This window comes from Amphiprion ocellaris, chromosome 3 (assembly GCF_022539595.1).
Source record: "Amphiprion ocellaris isolate individual 3 ecotype Okinawa chromosome 3, ASM2253959v1, whole genome shotgun sequence".
NCBI classification, from domain to species: domain Eukaryota; kingdom Metazoa; phylum Chordata; class Actinopteri; family Pomacentridae; genus Amphiprion; species Amphiprion ocellaris.
Window position 1 is genome coordinate 21,587,408 of NC_072768.1, and position 20,592 is coordinate 21,607,999.

The 20,592-nt window shown below is 40.1% G+C and overlaps 1 protein-coding gene across 1 annotated transcript in view; it reads right to left on the reverse strand.

Moving 5' to 3' along the window:
* Positions 1-297: 297 nt before the first annotated feature.
* Positions 298-20,592, reverse strand: part of pik3c2a (phosphatidylinositol-4-phosphate 3-kinase, catalytic subunit type 2 alpha) — a 51,143-nt gene continuing 30,848 nt past the window's right edge. The window contains exons 13-33 of the mRNA XM_023288273.3: positions 20,379-20,546; positions 19,923-20,040; positions 18,924-19,066; positions 17,039-17,230; positions 16,803-16,896; positions 16,531-16,625; positions 15,488-15,668; positions 15,274-15,378; positions 13,366-13,458; positions 12,959-13,088; positions 12,141-12,277; positions 11,339-11,508; positions 8,421-8,577; positions 6,666-6,775; positions 5,930-6,137; positions 5,672-5,796; positions 5,312-5,429; positions 5,139-5,220; positions 2,740-2,846; positions 2,515-2,640; positions 298-2,378 (exon numbers count right to left, since the gene is read on the reverse strand). Coding sequence (XP_023144041.2) covers positions 2,196-2,378; positions 2,515-2,640; positions 2,740-2,846; positions 5,139-5,220; positions 5,312-5,429; positions 5,672-5,796; positions 5,930-6,137; positions 6,666-6,775; positions 8,421-8,577; positions 11,339-11,508; positions 12,141-12,277; positions 12,959-13,088; positions 13,366-13,458; positions 15,274-15,378; positions 15,488-15,668; positions 16,531-16,625; positions 16,803-16,896; positions 17,039-17,230; positions 18,924-19,066; positions 19,923-20,040; positions 20,379-20,546 — 2,842 coding nt within the window. The 3' untranslated portion in view covers positions 298-2,195. The remainder of the gene's footprint in view (positions 2,379-2,514; positions 2,641-2,739; positions 2,847-5,138; positions 5,221-5,311; positions 5,430-5,671; positions 5,797-5,929; positions 6,138-6,665; positions 6,776-8,420; positions 8,578-11,338; positions 11,509-12,140; positions 12,278-12,958; positions 13,089-13,365; positions 13,459-15,273; positions 15,379-15,487; positions 15,669-16,530; positions 16,626-16,802; positions 16,897-17,038; positions 17,231-18,923; positions 19,067-19,922; positions 20,041-20,378; positions 20,547-20,592) is intronic.

Sequence of the window (20,592 nt, forward strand, 5' to 3'; positions counted from 1 at the left end):
TCTACATCTCCACTATTCATTGTCTAAGAAACTCTTTCAGACATTTCTGGATGAATGTGTCCAGCAACATAATCCCCAAAATGTCTGCCAACTTAACCACTTTATTCTGTGTTCAAAAAATACTTTGTCCCCTACACTAAAAAGAATGCATAGAAGTTAGTCAATTATTACATGCCGTGTTTATATTTTTGTTCAGTATATATAATAACACAATCTAAGATAACCAACAGTGTCTGAAACTCATTAAATTCACCTTCGTCCAACAAATTTCATACATAACCACAAAAGGACAAACAATTGTTCCAAAAACATTTAATTTGCTTTAGGAAAGAGGGATTACAGTACACACTGATCCATTCGGGCTAGAGGTCACCAATTAAGAATAAATAACTGGCCGTGTTAATACAAACTCTGCTTGCTTGCTTTGTACAGTTACTAAAAGAGTGGATCAAGCCACTAATATTCATAGTGTGACATCATGACTGTCTTGTAGATCTTTAAAAACCTTTTCAGATAAATCCATCTTAATTTCTTTATTAAACATTAACAACAACTTTAGATTTATAGTTAGCAAGTGGAGAGAAAAGCAGCTAATCTCTTGCTCAGGATCTTGTTCCCTTTTTGTGAAGATGTTTTCGGTTGAAGTTGCCTTTTCAGTGCTGATCTGCATCATTTCAGAACATTCAGGACCTTCTGGCCCTCATAGGATCAGACTGGTTCTGGATTTCACTGGCAGTTATTGCTAACATTGAACCCAGTCACTCATCATGGCGTCATTGCACCACCTCTAGGCACTGCGAGTGAGTGTGGTATTGCTGCCTGAGCTGAAACAGCCTCACGTCCAGACTCCAGGAGCAACGCGGTTCTTGAATAGTGGTTTTGAACCACCTGAAGGAAGCACTTAACTGATTTCTGATCAGCGTTACTGGGCAACCATAATCTCCATCCAGAGCAGAGCCAGAATGTGTTCCGAAGCTTATGATACAAATTCCCCTTTAAGGTGTGCTGTGTGAAAATAGTCAAGTAACACCACGAGCGAAAGACAGAGTAGTGTGCATTTAGTGGCATTCCACTGTTACAAACAACCTCTCTGGTTCCAGTCTGGCAATAGATCTGCTCTGGTAGAACTGCTGATATAGCTTTATAGAATATAGATTTTTCTTTAATAAGAACATATCACATTGTTAATAAAATATATATAGTAATAAGGCCAAGTTGAGCATTAAAAAGAGATTGTGAGCACAAACAAAGGCACCCTGATCAGCTCCCTACTTGGGAGAGTGGTTTGATTTACCGTCCTTTTCATTACGTTTGGCACATTTTTGGGGAATCATAAGGTCACTGATGATTTCCTGGAATCTGGTTTGTTGAATTATTCTATCCAGAAGTGTCTGCTGTAAAGCAGGAAACCCTGATGCCTTCTATTTGTCTATATAGAAAATAACAAGGAAAATGTAAAAATGAGCCCCTTTTCTAGTCCTTAAAAAATAAATGTGTCAATCTATATATACTCTTCTGAAAGTAAGCCGTTTTGGTCCTCTAATATCAAAATGTACAAAACATTACAGCTCTTCGTTATACTTAGGAAAAAGAGAGACGAAATAAGGAGATTGTTTGTCACAAAAACAATCTTGATTAGTTATGAAGGGAGAAAAAAAAACAGTAAAGAATGGAGACCATGCTCCCCTTTCAGGGTTTGTGAAATGGCCTGTTTGGTCGCCCTTCGAAGGTGCGTCTGAGAGAGTTTTTAACGCATTCATGCCATATGGGAAGAACCTCTGGAGCAACATGATAATTACATGCAAACTCATAAAATTCAGCAGAATCAAGTCAACATATATGTAGTTTGTGATACATGCTTTTCAGCAACAAGCACAGCTGCATTTTGCTATGATGTCTTAAGAAAACTAATTACAACAAGACTGATGTGAAAGAAATGGTCAATTTGGTTTGTTAGATTTCAAAATAAAATATTGCTGCTTATACCTCAAATATAACGATGTGTCAGATCCCCCCAAAACAAATTCACGTCCATCTCCAGACTCCCAGGTTCTGGAGTAGTGTTTTTATGAACTGAAAGCTGAGGTGACCAGTATTTTCAAGTAAGGTCGCATCTGCCACATTTCCCATATGATTTGAACGCAGCTGCTGTCGTCTGAAGAGGCAGAGTCAGAGTCATGAGAGGCAGGTGGGGGTTAGAAGTAGGGAACGGCCGTTAGTTTGTACCACTTGACCGTCTCCTTGCTGAGGTCAAAGTCTTTGAGTCTGAGCGTGATGCCGCCCAGAAAGTAGTTCTCACGCAGTGACTCAGCACTGAGCACGCTCAGTTGCAGCTCCCGCAGACCAAGGGTTTCTTTGCTGTAGCCACTGTACACCAGCTGTGGGAGGAGAAGCCAGAAAAGTGAGCAAAGTGTGTCTGTTTTAATTGTTGGCTGTACAGTTATTCATTTAAAGAATAAATACATAGATTTATGTAATGAACTATAAATGTAGGCATTCATTGTTTTTCCTAACCATCTCATTGAAAGTAGGGTTCCTGGTTTTCCTCGAGATCTTTGTCTTGCGTTTGGAAGTCTTGTGTGGATCTGGAAGCAGGTAGGTTTTCACATATGGGTTGGGATCTGTTCCATCTTCAGAAACCTGACAGGGAGGAAAAGGGTTAATTGTGTGACAACAGGTGGAGAAACAAGAAGAGAAAGAATAAAATAGGAATGTGTTTGAAATCAGTGCTGTGCTTACCAGGTCTCTAATGTGCATGACCATGATGAAGAGAGTGCTGTTCCTGTAGGAGATTGAGAGCTTCACTTCTCCTTCCACCCGGCCAGAGGTGGGACTCAGTGGAGGCTCTGCAACAGTAACACATCACTGTCATAAAATTGGAATTACAAGAACACACACATTTTTCCACAAGGAATGCAACCTCCCAGACTGTCAAGAGTTCTACTGTAACATCCTGAGGTGTGTAACATTTGACACAAACAACCTGAACTGCGGTGCAATGGCAAGGTGTGACTGGCTTCCACGTAGGTTTTTTGCCACAGCAACACAATCATGGCTCCTCACCCACTCCACTTGCTAGATTTGGCTCCCTGTAACTTCTTCCTCTTCCTAGCCATGAAATTCAAGTTGAAGGATCACAGTTTTGACAGTGACAAGATTCAGCACTCATCCCAGATGGTGCTTGACGTGTTTACATAACAGGACTTCCAGGGGGTGTTACTAGTGTAACAGAAGCGCTGAGATTGTTGTATTACTGCACAAGCAGACTACGCCGATGGGGATGGCAGTCAAATTTAAATCAGGTAGAGTTTCTGATTTTTATAGGCACAGTCTCACGCCCTGAGCGCTGCCAGAATATATTTTTAGAACTCTGGCTTACTGGTGTGCACACCAATCAGTACAACTAAAATGGGGCAACAGTGTCTCAGCCACATTTGGCATTAGAAGTATGATCTTCTACAATCTTATAATCGTCAATAATTTGAAAAAATGTAATATTGGGAGCATGATTGGTAATATTCTTGTGAAACATATTATGTAGGCAGATGATCTTGTGGTGCTTTATCCATTTAGCATACAGCAGTGCCTCATTCAACAAGAAAAGCACTCAGAGAGCGCAGTACTATGTCAAGGCTGCTCAGTTGTTGTATGATTTCTGACGGATAAGTCCCGTTAAGTCCGCAGCAGTGGATTTGTAGTAGGATCGCAATCATGTGATCGTCAGCAGGCAGCTGACGTAGCGTTTACTTGTTGTCATGGTTACAGTGATGTTGTGCCGCTATCTCGCAATGATATAGAAATCTTTAACAAATCTGTGGATCCAGACTATAAGCTGCATCACTGCCAAAATCTAATCAAGTGGTCCTTGTGTCATTTCTGACTTTCCATGAAAATTTCATCCAATCCAATCCAGACTAACAGATGGACAAACATCGTCACATAACTGCTGCGTTCCTTGGCAGAGTAATTATACGTGTATGGTATGGAACAAAATATCAAATAGAATGCTGGTAAGACATAATCGTCAGAACAAACAAGAAGGAATGTCTAAAAATGTTCTGACTTCAAATCGTCTGATAAAAGTTTTAGTGGCAGTAAAAGTCAAATACCCTTTTTTTTTGTTTCATTACAGGACAACTGACGGTCATGGTGACACTGGGATGGTTGTGTCTTTGTGAGATATTGACTTATATTCTTTTAAAACCACATATTCTTACTGGGTTTATGTACAAGATGTACAATTTCACAATTCTACAATTTCATTTAGCAAACACTTTTATCCAAAGCGACGTACATCTGAGAGTAGAGACAACACAAGCAAGGATCTAGTCGGGAAAAAAAAACCTGGATGAGAGCCATAAAACAAGTTCAAGTGTGATAATAGCACTGTGGTGTCTATGGGCAGTGCAGATGTAATAGGATTTTTTATTTTTGCAGTCTGTCAACTTCAGAGGTTCAGTGAAGAGCTGGGTTTTTAGTCTTTTCTTAAAAACTGAGAGGGACTCTGCAGATCGAACAGAGTTTGGTAACTCGTTCCAAAACCAGGGAACTACAGAGGAGAAGAGTCTAACTATGGACCGGCCCTGTTGTTGTGGTTGCATCAGGCACCTTTTGTTGGCCGAGTGTAGTGAGTGGAAAGAGTGTAGACCTGAATGACAGAGTTCAGATAGCAAGGAGCTGTTTTCATTGTAGTTTTTTATGCAAGTGTCAGAGTTTTGAATTTTATGCGAGCAGCAACTGGAAGCCAGTGAAGCGATCTCAACAGCAGGGTGACGTGCTGTTTGTGGCTGGTTGAAAACCAGACTTGCTGTTGCCTCCTGGATCACCTGCAGAGGTTTGACCATACATGCAGGGAGGCCTGCCAGTAAGGAGTTGCAGTAGTCGATGCGTGATGTTATGAGAGCCTGGACCAGGAGTTATGCTGTATGTTCAGTCAGGAAGGTTGTGATCTTCCTGATGTTGTAAAGGGAGAATCGACGTGACCGAGCAACAGAGGCCACATGATGTATTTTAAAAAGCGTCTTTATTTTATCTTGACCGAGTGTGGAAGAAGTTTGATTTAACACTTGTTATTTTTGAGTTGCAAAGAACGACTAATATAAATATTAATAAAGAACAGCAACAGTGCAGGTACTTACCAGCTGCTTTGGGCGTTGCATCTAAACCTTCTGTCTTGTCATCCCGTGCAATTGGATGAAAGAAGGTGTAGATCAGGTCACACTAGAAGAAGACAGCAGAGATTACTTAATCAACTGGTCCTGGTGGCTAACAGTGCAGTAGACTGATAATGAATGTGTGTGATTATGTGTACCTGGGTGACCTCTGTGGAGCTCCTCATCAGGTTGTGGACGTAGTTGTTGAGTTCCAGCTTCCTCTTGGCTGCTACTTCTTTAATGTGGGTGCGACCGAGAACCATTTTGTTTGGGAAACTGGAGATGAACAGAGAAGCAAGGTATATTTAATTAATCTGCTTCTAGCATCTGCACAAAAGGCTGATATAAAAGCATAAATTAATTATTGGGGTGACAGCATAATGGTAGTTTGGGTGTATTAGTTAAGTATCTGGCTAGCCAACTGTCGAGAAAGGCACTATATTAGAGTTTTGCTTTCAGAGGAACACATTGTTACATGAAAAATGATATAGTTGTTCTTAGTAGAGACGATGGCCTACCTTGGCAGCTTCCAGAGAGGGAAGAGGATGGTCAGTTTATTGTGGAGCTCCTGAAACTCATCAAAAGTGCGGAAGACAAACTGAGGCTCATTCTGGCCTTCCCTCAGGATCCTCACCACGTACGTCTGCACAGAGAGCACAGGACCACAAACATGAAGTCTGGTTTTACCACAGTCAGTAAAATCCACATATGAGATCAAATGGGAAGGTGGAAGACAAAAATGAATGAAATGAAAATGAAAAATTGGTGGGACTCACATAGTGCTTGTCAGGGTTGTATCTCTTCTGGAAGGAGAAGATGGAGGCGTGGATGATGCGTCCCTCCTGTTTCAGAGTGTATGTCTTCGGGGAGAAAGACAGGATTGGCTCATCACTGGCCGGAAGACCGGAGAATCGTAGCTGGGCAAGGTTGTGGATGAAGAAGTTGAACTTGGTGGCCACACTCCCCAGACTGGACTCTATGAGCCTGAGACAGGAGGAGAAAGATGGAGGGCGAAATGACAATATATGAGGGAAATAAGAGCAAAACAAGGCAACTCTTTAACAATGCAAAGCACAAATGTCAATATGCTGTTTTAACTTGCAACAAAAATTTCATAAAGAACATTTTCCTACAACTTGCTAGTTTCACTCCAGTCTGACTGATCTTAAAAAAACCCAGCAGGCCTGGTACAGTTAACGGATTCTTTTGTTGTCGTTATGTGAGGTAGTAGCTATTCCTGAACCTATATTGCCACCTGGTGGATTTGGAGTTTGTAACAAAAAAAAGAGACAAAAGAAAAAAAAAAGAATTGAACTTTACTCTATTAAAAACAAAGTGTAGCCTAAACACCAGCTGGTCACATGGGAATACTTGTAAAAAGAAAGGTTTTGAGGATTTAAAAAAGTCTGTGGAATTACATTAAACATACGACATGACACATTTTCACTGAAACATGACTGAGGAGTGATCAGTCTGAACCAGTGCTGGGAGAATAGAAGTTGATACATGTACCTGGTGAAGAAGATGGTGGCCTCAGCATCTGTGTTGTGGGGCTGAAGGGCATCAAACACATACTTTAGATCCTGAGAGCCAGTCAGCTCTGGGAGTCCTGATGATGTCATCTATGGCAGACAGAAACACAGCATTTGAAGAGAGATGAAGACATAAGTTTGAATAGCTTTTTTGTGTGATTTACTTTCAAAGTACTTTCAGATTTACTTTGTTATTTACCATTGTTTTGTACAGTACCATTATTACATAAAATCTGCATGTGCAGTACATGTAAGAGAAGCATTAATCTTAAAATAGCACACATTCATAATAAAGAAGATCAAATTAAGATTCAATCTCCTAGTCAGAGACTGAGAGGAGTGTGAATGTAGATAGTCAGTGTTTCTGCTAACTGCCAAAGTTATTCACATGAGTGCTGTGGATTCTGTTTAAACCCCCCTAACTGATCCATTATGCAGCAATTCTCTAAGCAGAATTCAGAGATGATTTAAATTTTCAACGTTGCATTGAAGCTATTATTATACAGTGTTATGTTTACTTTGTTGTCAGTGTGTATGTTGAAAACCTTGATAATAACTACTTTACGTTGGTGTAGTGTACTTTATGTAAAGTTAGCATTGCTGTAATGTGTGAGGTTAATGAGGGCTGCACATCTGAGAGCAAAATCATTTATGTTTCTTAATATTATTTATTGATGCTGCTATGTAAAAGGAGGAAATATTCATGTTACCTTTTTGGGTGTTTTTTAATTTAAGAAACTACTAGCTAGCAGCAGCCATCTAGGCATTAATGTTCTTCCCTGAGTACAGAAATTCAACAGCATTTGTCACTCTGCTCTCTGACAGCTCTGTAATGGTAAATTTATTGTCCTGTCAGTTTTATACGATGGAAACTAAGTAAATGAACAGTATTAAACAATTTTTAAAAATTATAAAAATCCATCTTTTTGTGCTATCAGCCACTTTGCTTGATGAATCTGTCATTTTGGAAAAAATTCAGACACCAAATACTATGTGACCATCATTTTTGTCCACTGCCTTCATTTCAACTTTATTTTATTGCAGTTTTACATAATGCACTCATGTTTCACAAACCCACTTTCATAAAACTGCTTTAGAGAACTTCTGATATAACTGCATGGCTACGTTTCTGGTGTGTTTGGATTGTTTTACACAAACATGAGGCTCTATTTTTTTTTCTACCAATTTATATCAGTGAGTTGTATAATGGAAAGCACTTCAAACTACAAACTAAATTCTCCAAAATGATCCAAAAGTTAATTCTACACTAAACACATACACTCGTCTCTTAAATAAATACTGTGAAAATGCAGCAATGACAAGGAGCTGCCTACTGTATGCAACACATTCTACAAAAAAGACATTTATAGGACAACAGTGAAGCACTGTTTTATTATAAAGGCACAAGTGCATTTTTTGTGTGCATATCTTGTTATTCTTGCTCTTGCAGGTGCAAAAGTAAACTACGTGGACACTTTCTTTCCAAAACTGGCAAGAAAGCAAAAAAAAAAAATGAGAGAACAAAACACAGTGGTTAAGATAAGTCAGCAGCAGCATAAAGACAAGAGAGCAAAAATATAGCACGAATACTTCACGACTACTTCAACCAAGGTATCGCAAAAAACATGGCATCTGTTCATCCCTAATGCAAGCAGCTATGTCAAACTGTGCTGTATTCCCCCTGCTCAGATATTCTTGCTATATCCTCATATGTATGGTGTGCGTTCTGTCTCACCAGCGACAGCAGGTTGAGGAAAAGCCCGGAGTGCTTGCGGATGAGGTTGTAGGCCTGGCAGCAGAGGTCTACAAACAGCTGGAAGCGACTGGTGGGACGCTCGCCTCCGTTGATGACGTACGCCATGTCAGAGGTCAGAACGAAGGGAGCCCGGTCTCTGATGGGAAACAAGGAGGGGAGGCAGTAAGATTTAAGTTCAGCCTCTGGTTTGGGTGAGCCAAGAAGTTAGAGAAAGAGGCTCGTAGATCGAAGGTCGTTGGTTTAGATCTCTGACAAACTGGGAAAACAACCAAAAAAAATAAAAAAAGTGAATATTCAGCAATTAAGTACAAAGTCTGTAAATACTTCAGAGAGAAGATGCCCCAGGGCCAAAAATAGACAAGTATAGCTGTAACTCAGGCAACCTGGGCAGTGTGTGTGTCTCAGCTAAAAACCAGGTCATGCCTGAAAACATACATTAATTTTGCTGTGTAGCAATTCAGCAGCTCCCACACCTGAAACTCAGTGACCCACAAAGGAATCGTTGGTAATGTGAGTGTCAGACCATAATTATTTAGACAGTTTCTTATTGTTCTACAGGCTTTGTGTGTCAGTATATTCAATTTGAAATAAAATAATAGATACAACAGTAAAGTGATATACATAAAATCAAACAAAGCATCATATTCAATATTTTGGTGATGGACACTTAAGCACACATTACAACCAGGACATGGAACAGCTCTAATACCTTTGTTCTTATCACTGTAATGGGCAGTCAATAGGTCAATGCTTTAAAAAAGTGGGTGTATTCATTTACAATTCTGTAGCAGAATAACATTCCCAGCTGAAATCAGCTCATACAATACCTTCTATCCACACTCTATGACTACCTGGTAATAATAAAAATTCTGATACACTGGGGGTATAATGGTACACAGAATCCAGGGGTTGGTCTGGAGCTTGGTTTTGGAGTCATGGTTTGATACCCTTACCAGAAGTAAAAAAACAAAAAATGTTATATTCATCAAAAAAATGAAACTGCCTATTTGGCCAGAATTCTTACTGTGGCTGACTACTCTGTCAAGAAAAACAAGGAAATAACAAAGTCTTTTACTGTCAAGCATAAAATGAAAAACAACATTGCAACAAAATGGCAAAACCTATTTGGAGTTAAATTAACCATCAGTCAGGAGTGCAGTTACAGCTTAAAAAAAAAAAAAAAAAAAAAAAAAAATCGCACAAAGTAACACTGCTTTTTCTCTTTCTGTCGACACTGGGGACACAGTCATTTTGTGTGAATAACCTTGATTGAACTGTCAGTGGACAAAGCAAGTGGGGGCTTAATATTTATGCTCAGTGTGAACTCCACATGGTGGCTGACCTGTACAGTGGGAGCAAAGAGGTCGCAGGCTCTGACTGCAGGAAGGCCGACCGAACCATGTAGTGGGAGTTAACGCATCATACATATTTAATAAAACTGACAAAGTGTGATACAGCAATTGCTCTGAATCAGACCACGAAGCATTAGTGAGGGATGAAAACTGCCCAGTGGATCTCTGGCAGCCAACAACCCAGCACTGAGAGTATTTAGCACAAATGCTAGACAGGGAGAAAAGCATTATCAAGCATGCATCTCAACCTGAACCTGGACTTTTTAACTTTGCTCTCATCCAGCAGGTGTTACAGGAAGCTCCACACCCACACTAGCAGGTTCAGGAAGGCTGTGACCCTGCCGAACTTCACACCACAGCACAGTGCATTACTGTACTCATTAGTGGACAGACTTTGGAATGTTTTACTAGCACTGCTCATTTTGCACAGGCTAAACCTCTCATGTTGTTCAGATAACTAATATTCATAGCTTGCATACAATTCACTGTACATACAACCCTCATATATGCGCTCCTCTTTCCAACTCTGTCCATTTCATGTCTATGTATGTCATACAGCATTTCATACATTATACCTAAAAAATAATCTGCATGTATATTGTTCTCCACTGTCAATAACACATAAAGTAAGAACTAGCATCACTTAGGCTGCAAAATTTTGTTATATCTGCCTGGTAAATAAACTATTCTTTTGCACTTCTGGTTATATACTAACTGCATTTCACTGGATTATTATTGTTGTTGCCACAACAAAGAAAGTTTTATTAATTGATGGTAACCAAGCAAACTGACGTGTGAAAGTAAAATCAGTCATAAGCTCTTAGGTTTATTTACTTATAAGTTATCTTTTAGCAATCACTTTTATGTTACTTTAGTTTTCAGTTGAGATTGACCAGTCATCTTTTTGCTGGAACGTGTGCAACATGACTAGAGGTCAAAAACAGGGATTTTGAGGCCCTCCAGAGGAATGGAGTGACTGGAAGAAGAAAGTGCTTTTTGTCTTTGGAAAGTTGGGATTCTCTGGACATGGTATACTGTATGGAAAACTGATCATCGGGTTAAGCTTACAAAACCATGCATACTGTCAAATGAAAAGGAATCGTTCTGTTTCCGTAAACAATAAAAACTGCTACATTTGTGCTTCCCCTTTGAGAATATGGACAAGCTGCTATTCTACATATTGTATATAATGCTCCATTTACCAAAAACCCAGCAAATTATTGCTTTTGTTATTTAACATGTTAAGCGTGATGGCAATATTTCCACAACAAGTGCACTGCCAAAATGTTTCGGGTTGAGCTTACGCTATAGAATTTTCATTACAGGACTGTACGTAAATAGACTTAAACGACTTCAGCAGTAATTTTCAGTTTACGAGGCGTACCAAACCCACAACCTTTCATACCCAACCTTATTTTGTTTGAGCTGGTTACACACACTGTCACATCTGTACGCTACATGCTTACAGAAAACCCTCACAGCAAACCAAGCATATTTTATGTGACAAGTAATTGCACACATGTATACATGTGATTTCATTATCACCTTTTGAAGCTGCCGAACATCTGTGCATGGCCCAGGAACTTGCCAAAGTCGATGTGAAACATATGACCAGTGGAGCGCAGCATGATGTTGTCATTATGGCGATCACAGATGCCAAGTACATAGGTTGCAACACAGCATCCAGCACAGGAGTAGATGAAGTTTTCCGATGCCTAGAAAGATGGAGAGAACAGAAGAGACATTATTTTTTTGGCTACTGAGCAAGTTTTACAATATTTCTGTGTAATATTTTTGTCACGGAGGGCTGAAACTTGACTGCAAAGGGGATTGCCATGTTTTCCATGTTTTTCAAGCAAACACCAGGATTCTGGAAAATATTCTTGAGACTTTGGTAGACTGCTAAAGTTCAGGGTCAGATTTTGTGCAGTAAATTGTTAGGGTCAGAGGTTGGGAGTTGGGAGTAAGGTTTCACATTTATAAGCGGCAAAGGTCACAAAGTTTTGCGACTGCTATAAACTTCAATAATACACCAACCGTGTGCGTTTATCAAAGGAATCCTACAGTATGACTTTCATAATTCTGCCTTTTCTTTCCATAATAAGACATTAAAAAGCAGCTTGTGGTGTAACTGAGATTCAGGATGGATGTGATTTATGCTGAGATAAATAGCTACAGTATGTAGGGAACAGAATAATGCACAAAAAAATAAAAAATTGAACTGCATGATAGGATTACATTTTTCACTTCGTATGCAATTCATCAACAGCTGCCATGGGTCCGGAGTGGTAGCTTCACAGCTGTTCTCCTTCAAACACACAAGTGCAAGCATATCGTTTGTGTGTACCTTTTCATACTCATCCTCAGCAGGGTTGTACTTGCGGAGCCACTCTGCCAGCGGCTTGTCCTTAAAGGATCCAGTGACACCATACTCCACCTGGATCTTTCTAAGGGTGTCAGAGGACGGCACCAGCTCCACCATACCTGAACAGCAAAGCTTGTATTAACACAAGAACGCATGCAAGCTCTGTGCAGCTCATCTTTCCTAATGTACTGTATGGCCAAGGATGATCAGAAAGTCAAACTGGCATCTTCTCAAAGTGGAATGACATTTCCATGACTTTACATGGATGTGCGCTTAACAGTCATTTAAAGCTCAATGTTTCAGTATCTCTGTTTTACAACATGGTCTAGGAAACAATGGTGAGGATGCTAGAAACTCTAGTGCTGATGACCAGAATACTAGCGGCTGATGAAATGACATGAAACAATGGATAAAAAAAAGAGAGAGAGAAAAGTCGAGGGAGCAAAGCACCATGTGTGGAACAGTGGCATCTGTCCCTCCAAAGCAGTCAACCAAGGAGAAAGCAGATAGAAATTCCCCAAACTATTTTTTTGTGATTACAATTTTAACAGTTTAGTTAGATGACAGGACTGGGTTAATAAGTCCAGTCAGTGCCACCAGTGACAGCAACTGAATATATCCTTCTAATAAAGCAGCATTTCAGTGAAAAAAACAAAAAAACTATTCTTTCGTTGGCCATTTTAAACTTAACAGGCAAAAAGGTCTAGTCGGAAGTTTCTACAACATGTCTGTACTTTGATTATAAATTTACATTTAAAAGTTGACTTAATGTAGTGTGCCCATATGTGTTTGTCTGCTACCTTTGTCCTTCCCGGTAGAGATGCATTTGAAGTTGACAATGCGGAGGTCCAGCCCCTCCTGCAGCCAGATGCGATCCATGATGCGAATCATCTGAAGGGCCAGCATGTCCTGCCTCAGGTCTTCCCCCACCTGATGCAGAAAGAGACAAACAGAAAGGCACATCACACAAACACAATGCACTTTTGTTAACACTGGTTTGATTTCACTTCAGCCACCAGGGGGTGCAACATTCAGATGAGAAGCTTGTAAACAACAGTTGGTCACAACAAGCTTGGGTGAACCTGATGACATTTCCCCACTTCAAACTAATTGAACGTGTGTGCAGATTCACAAGAATTGTTTCTCAGATACTGTTGGAATTTCTGTTCAGTAGATTCATTTTCAATAATGTGTGTGCATGCAGTACCTTGAACATAACGTTGATCTCTTCTCCCAGCGGGTCAGCGTTGACCAGTGCCAGCTTGAGAGGAACTGCGTTGGAGTTGAAGAAGGAACAGGCCTACACACAAACACAAGCAACATGACTTTATTTGCACTACATCACACTGTTATGCTGTTTTCAGACACACTTTAAAAGAACCTAGTCTTGTGTTTCCTCTATTATATTCCTTTGACTTATTGTAAGATGCTTCAAAGACTGATCATGTTGTTTCAACCATCCAGAAGACATAAATTGTTATCACTGTGCCATACAAAGACTGCAGTAGAATGACAAATTGTTTTTGAGTAAAGACACATGCAGAAAACACTTTATGTCTCCTAAACTCACACTGATGTGGTTAGATGTACAGGGAACTCAGACAAACTGTCTGATCATATCCATGTGGGATGCATGTATGTAAAATTGCAATAGAGGTCTACATTAAAGTAGGATTTAAACTATAACTGCCTCTATTCAGACTGAGTTTTGCAGGCTGCTGAACCTCAGAGGTAACCAGGATGATTCAGACACACTCCTGTGTCCTCTCCCACAATACCTTTTGTGTCAAGTCCTATTATTTATGAGAATACAGTGCATGCAGATGTTCAAATATACCATGTAGGGCATCTTGTTATCTGTGGTAAATATCTGTATTATATTTGAGAATACAGGCATGCATGTGTTTCATATTTTGGTGAAACTGTAGCTTAATGAGCTCGTTTTCTCAGTGGTTTTAACCTCAGAGGTTAGAAAGACTATGTGGCTGTTCCTGTTTCGTGCACAAAACTTCAATCCAGGTTTATTTCTTCTGCTATGCATTTCTATACTGTGGTAATGTTGTGAGCTCAGAACAGGCAATCCTTTGTAAATCAGTTTTATCTGGTGCGGTGTGAAAGGTGTATTGACCTGAATACATTTCTAAACACCAGCCCAATTCTGCAGAGACTCTAATTTTTGCTCATACAAAACTGACAACTTCTCATTACTCATGAATTGTGTGTAGTGCTGCAGAAGGCACTTGGACAGTGAAGCGAACCCAGTCAATGGGTATCCTACATTAAATACAGCTTCACTACACTGAGGGTAGGGCCCAACACGGCAAAAGTTGTTTGCTACATCAATCATCTATCCATCCATTATCTATAAATCGCTTAATCCTCATTAGGGTTGTGGGGGGGCTGGAGACTATCCCAGCTGACTTAGGGTGAAGGCAGGGGACACCCTGGACAGGTCACCAGTCTAACACAGGGCTATACAGAGAGACAAATAAGCACAGTCACATTCACACCTACAGACAATTTAGAATTACCAGTTAACCTCAGCTTGTCTTTGGACTGTGGAGGAAGCCGGAGCACCCGGTGAAAGCCCATACATGCACAGGGAGAACACGCAAACTCCACGCAGCAAGACGCAAACCAGGGATCTTCTAGCTTCAAGGCGACAGTGCTAACCACCGAGCTACAGTGCAGCCCTGCTACATTAATCAGATTTTCTTTTTTTTTTTTTTTTTGACATGACTGCCATCTAATTTTATTAATCTGCAGCCTACAGTTAATAAAGCACATAGCTGGTGTTGGCAGACAGCACTAAGGATGGGCCAGTAGTGAAACGGTCACATGGAAGTGTTTCTGGCTACATGTATGTTCATGGTAGCGTTGTACACTGATCCTTAGATTAATTTCAGAATGCATTAGAAGCTGTTCTGTGCTTTCTGCTCCAGAAATGTTCTGGAAAATGCAGCTTGTGTGGACGCTAATGCACTACTTGATCAATAAGCTGCTGAGAAGATATTTGATTACCACCAGAGAAAGCTACCTAAATTATTAAAACTGCTTCTTGTAGCAATGCTACTTCTTGCAGTGATGCTACTGTCTAACTGTGCTTGTGTGTTACCTTGATGTTTAGCTCCTTTGCCACCAGACTGGGGCTGAGCGGCAGCCGGCAGCTGTTTCTCTGGAAAAAGTTCTGAACGTTTTCAAGACCCTCCTGCAGCGCTACCTAAACACAAAAATATACACACACATACATAGATGTGAATACAGACAAACACACACAATTAGAGCCACATATTATTTGGTCTTGAGCACAAATGCACACACAGACTGACCTGTCGTGTGGATCCCCCGGCCTGTCTGACCCTCTCTGCCACAGCTCCCAGCAGGGTGACCAGGTGAGTCTGTTTCTCGAGCTCCACCCTCAGCTTGCCTCCACACAGACACAGCAGGGCACCCAGCACCCGCTCATAGCGCCGCCCCCAGGCTGGATCCTGCACAGCGTCCTTCAGAAGCCTGCAGCAATTACACACATCGCAACAGCTTAAATTTAAGTGTAATGTTTTCCTGCATTTGAACTTGCCTTCATGCTTTCACTGGTATCGAAATAAACTAGCCGTTGTACAATTGCTAAGTTTTGTTATAGCAAAAGTTTGAATGTGCATCTCAGCAACACCTCTAGGAGCTGGACTCAATAGGTAGGCTACAATTACAGCATTCTGTTCTGAAAGCCTCAGCACTGATTGTTTTAAAAATATGCTTTAATAAGTAACATTAACAACCTAAACAAAAGAAAACAGGAACTGAGGCAAACCTGTGGTGAGACAGCTAGCCCCACAGACAAATGAGAAATACAGCACAGGTTTAGGGCTGCACCTAAGACTGCTGTCATTGTCAAGTAATCTATTAGAAAAGATGCTGATAATTTTCATTGCTTAATTTATATTGTGTTTCGTCCACCACTCAAAGACATTCGGATTACTCTCATAGAGTAAGAAAAACAAAACTTTTTAAATTTAGTAGAAAATGCAACTCAACAAAATGAATACATTTGAGGGGTTAGAATCAGACAATTTCGATTTTTTTTCTTACTGAAACCGTTTAGTTGATTATTAAATAATTTCACAATTAATTTATTACTCATTGCAGCTCTACACAGGTCTGATAAATAACGCCATTTACAGCAAAGTAAACATATTTGCACGATATGCATTTAAGAGCTCAGCTCTAATTGAAATACCATTTTTCTTCTTCATATGCTCTGGAGGCCGGTTTATTTACTTTAGCAGTGAACAAAAAGATTTATTGCAGCATTTCATCTTACATGTTTGTCTGGCTGTGTTGACTGGTTGCATTTGTTTCAATGTCGCAGACTCACCAGTAGAGGTAGTGGGCGATGTTGACGTTGCCTTGTGCTCTGGACAGCAGGAACATGACAAGGGTGTTCTTGAGGTGACACTCAAACTTTAAAGCCTGGAAGAGACAAAAAAAAGAAAAGTGACTTTGCAGTGTAACTGAATGAATCATGAGTGAATCAGAAACTTAGGAGTAAACAAACAAGTAAGTGAGTAAGAGTTTTTTTTAAAAGTGCTAATAAAGTATATATAAGTGTGTGTGTTAGTGTGTGTGTGCAATTTTTGTTTGCTATACCTGTACAAGCTGTGGTAAGTAGTCAGCCAGCTCATCATCACTGCTCTTCTCAATCCAACTAACAGCCACACTTCTCACCTCAGTATCTGCAAATCTACACAAACAAACATTACAATTAGACACACAGCAGACAACAAACAAAAACATAACACACGTATTACATTAACTCTACACTGTATTATAATGTAATGCATATTCTATATTCTATCAAGGTAAGTATTGTGCACAGTGGGTACTTTGAATCAAGAAGCTCCAGCGCAATGACGGGGGGCAGGGCAGGCCAGTGGTGCAGCAGGGAGTGGATGTGAGCCATGCTGGCCCAGTCCCAGCTGGGCGCACTGGCCAACACCTTAGGGAGGCTGCTAGGGTGGTCCCTCCGACAGTGGAGCCGATGGTCCCATAGGAGCTGATGATCTGCCCGCTTCAGCCTGGAGACGGAGCGAAAACAGACCAGAGAAGGAGGGAACATGGTTTGAAATTTACTTAAAAATACAGAAAGACGCACATTACATGAAAAAATGCAACTTTCCCCAGCAAATTGTTTTACCTGATTTATTCATCATATCTAACTCAGATGTTTCTTATTTAGTCTTTCAGTTTCACTGTAAAAATAAGCTAAAAAAAAAAAAAAAAAAACACACACACAAGGGGACTCCAAAAGAGGAGTTAACCTGGGATGGATCAACAATAATGATTAAAACAGACCAGACTAAAGAAAGACCACTTCAGTAAAATCCCACATATTCCAAAGTGAGCAATGAATTCTACACACAAAGTACACATAAACAACAAATATAAACCCCACAAGAAGGACCATCACCATCTTGTTATTGAGGAAACTTGAAAATATGTGTGAGAGTTTGTAAATGTGTACCTAATTGGAAATATAAGAAACAGAAGAAAGAAAACATAAAAGAGCTTAAGTGTTCAGATAACCTTTCCTGAACAAATAAAGGAACAAATAAAGGCAAAAGAACATAGCCATATATCATATCGTGAGACCTGTGTTATGTTGCACAAGCAGTCCTCTGATGAGCCACTATGTCAATGTTTGAAGCTGCACTTTAAACAAAAATCTTGAGGTTAAATTCCCACATGTATCTGACCTTCCTCTAGCAATAAAATTTAAATGTCTGCTTAAGGGAAAGACTACTACTACTACACACACACACGCACAAAAACGACACATGACATATCACTGGAAATGCAGCTCCACAACTCCTGTGCTCAGAGGCTGGAGAAATGAATGGGCAGGACAGAAAACAGGCGGTGAGAGCCCAGTGAGAGAGGGCTCTGTGCTAAAGTGCCGGTTGAGTCTCATGGATGTTGGCAGCGTGGAGAGGAGATTTGGCTGGCAGCAGGCATTTAGAGAGCATTTAGTTAGGCCGGGAGCAGCTGGAAGAGAACAGACACACTGGAGCAGACAACATACAGGCGTTTATGGAGATGTGTGGCTGGCAAAGTCAGGGGCATCTTTTAAAATCTCTTCTTAAATCTACTAAGTCAAACTGATTTTGGGTGGTCTGAGAGAAAGTCAAAAAGCTGACTGCTGAAGGAGATACATTTACCTTAAAATAATGTTCCTCTGCATGTTTTAAGAAAAATAAAAACCCATATAACTCTAAGCCATGTCATTTTTGTATGAGCCCAACCGGCAGCCAGTGTGTTATAATTATAATTTGGAAGCATATACATTCAATTTGATGAGAAATTGACACACTCCTGTACAAACTCACATACACGGCTTGATACTCATTTATGTGCATGGCAGTATGTTGAAAAGAAAAATACATATTAGCCTTTGGACTCATCCAGATGCTCATATTTAAATTCAGCAAGTTAGTCCACTCTCTAGCACTCTGCTTCCAGTCTCTTGTGTTTGTACAAGAGGCACATCTGTTTTGCACATCAGGCTGAACAACATTAAGACCACCTCTCAAGTGGCATTAACTGATATCAGTGCTTTCATTTGAAATAATTTCTGCAAACCAAATTCCCCTTACAAACTCCTCTAGCTGAAAACAGCACAAAAAGCTGGCACATTAGTTGTTGAAGCGGTTTATGAATTTTGCATTGCAGTCTCCTTTTTATAGTTTTAAAAACATGGGAAGATTGTCCTACCCAAAATTGGAAGCTCGGCTGCAGATTTTCTCCAGTTTGCGTCGGAGGTCAGGATCCAGCTCCTCCAGAGTGTGGGGCTCTGGGCTGGCGGCCTCATTGGGTCCAACGTATAAAATATCCAATGCTGAGCTGGGGAAGTCCACCTGATGGTAACATAAACACCAGACTTGGAATCAGTTTATTCCCCTGACCTAAAAGTAAATTAAGAAGAATATTTGCATATACCTGTACCACTCGTGCACTCTTTATATTATTTTTTAGCAAAAGTATTTAGCATTTAGACAGGTAAACATGCTTTGTTCTTCATATTCTGTGCTCACATGTGGCTCACAGTTGACTGAGGGTTGTGAGCCGCCATTCAGATTGAGTGTGAGTTTTATGTCAAGATTATGAGTAAAAAGTTGAATATGCAAATATGCAAAGTCCAAAGGTATCAACAGTTGAATATATTTTATAAACGCAGGTAATGTCAACATGGTAGACTAAGGTTTTTGCACAGTGAAGAGACTTCCTTTACTGCTACACAGCAGCTCAAAAATGTACTACATGATGGTGCCATTTATTTTTCCTCATCAATGATCAAGAGAAGACTTTATAACAAAAGCAAACTTCTTAACAAGAAGCAAACCTCTAAAGCAGAAAATCTATATTCATAGAAGCAATATGTGATCAGTCAACCAAAATCCTCAAATCTCACTCTGTGATATTCTATCATTCAGCAGGACAATGATTCTAAATATCTAACACATAGTTCTTTCTAAACTGATGCAAACAAACTCAAATTAAAGCTAAGACTTGATATTATAATGTATGCATGACTTTATCGAATGGAATTTTGTGATTCAGCATAAAGAAAAGAACAAAAAAACATGTAAGCACCAAAATACTTCTGGACTGTATCTATGATAATTTCAAAATAGTTTTTTTAGCACAAGTGCTGGTATTAATGCATCATTATCACACATCTATACTGATGCTATTTCAGACAGTTACACCAACCTGCAGTACAATTCTTTCTGCAGGTACCCTCTTGCGGCTGCCTGTAGAGCCAGCGGCAGCAGCAGCTCCCTGGGCAGATGTCCACAGACACAAAAGCCGGCTGCCCCTGGCTAGTACCCTGCAAAATAAAGTCTGAAATAAACAACAACAAAACAAATAGAAGAGCAAGTAATGTTACAGAAACTGTTTCTAACACTGTGGCAAGGATGTAAAGTTTTATGAACTTTCAATGACATTCTATAGATGTTACAGGCTGCAAAAAACATAGTTTATTCCAAGTTTGTTAATTTTCTTTTTTAGTTTTTAACACGATTAAAAAGTATGGATACCTTTACCAATTCCTTTCTGTTTAGGACAAGTTTGGATGGAATCTCTATCATATAATATGAATGTGTAAAACAGAAAAAAACACAAAAGGATCAGTGTAGCTACAGCTGACTGGTTGGACCTTCTCACCGTCTGAAGTCAAAGAGGGGCATCGAGACTTTGCCCAGCAGCTCTGGAGCCTTCCTCTGTTTGTTGGAGTCTGGAGAGCCGCTGGCGTTCTGGTTCAGCACCCCAAACAGAGTCAGGCTCAGTATGGACTCCAGTGGGAGCACAGCTACTGCTATGGGGAAATTGATGCTTTGGGACACAAGAGTAGCATCAGCAACATGGAGGGACAGAATAA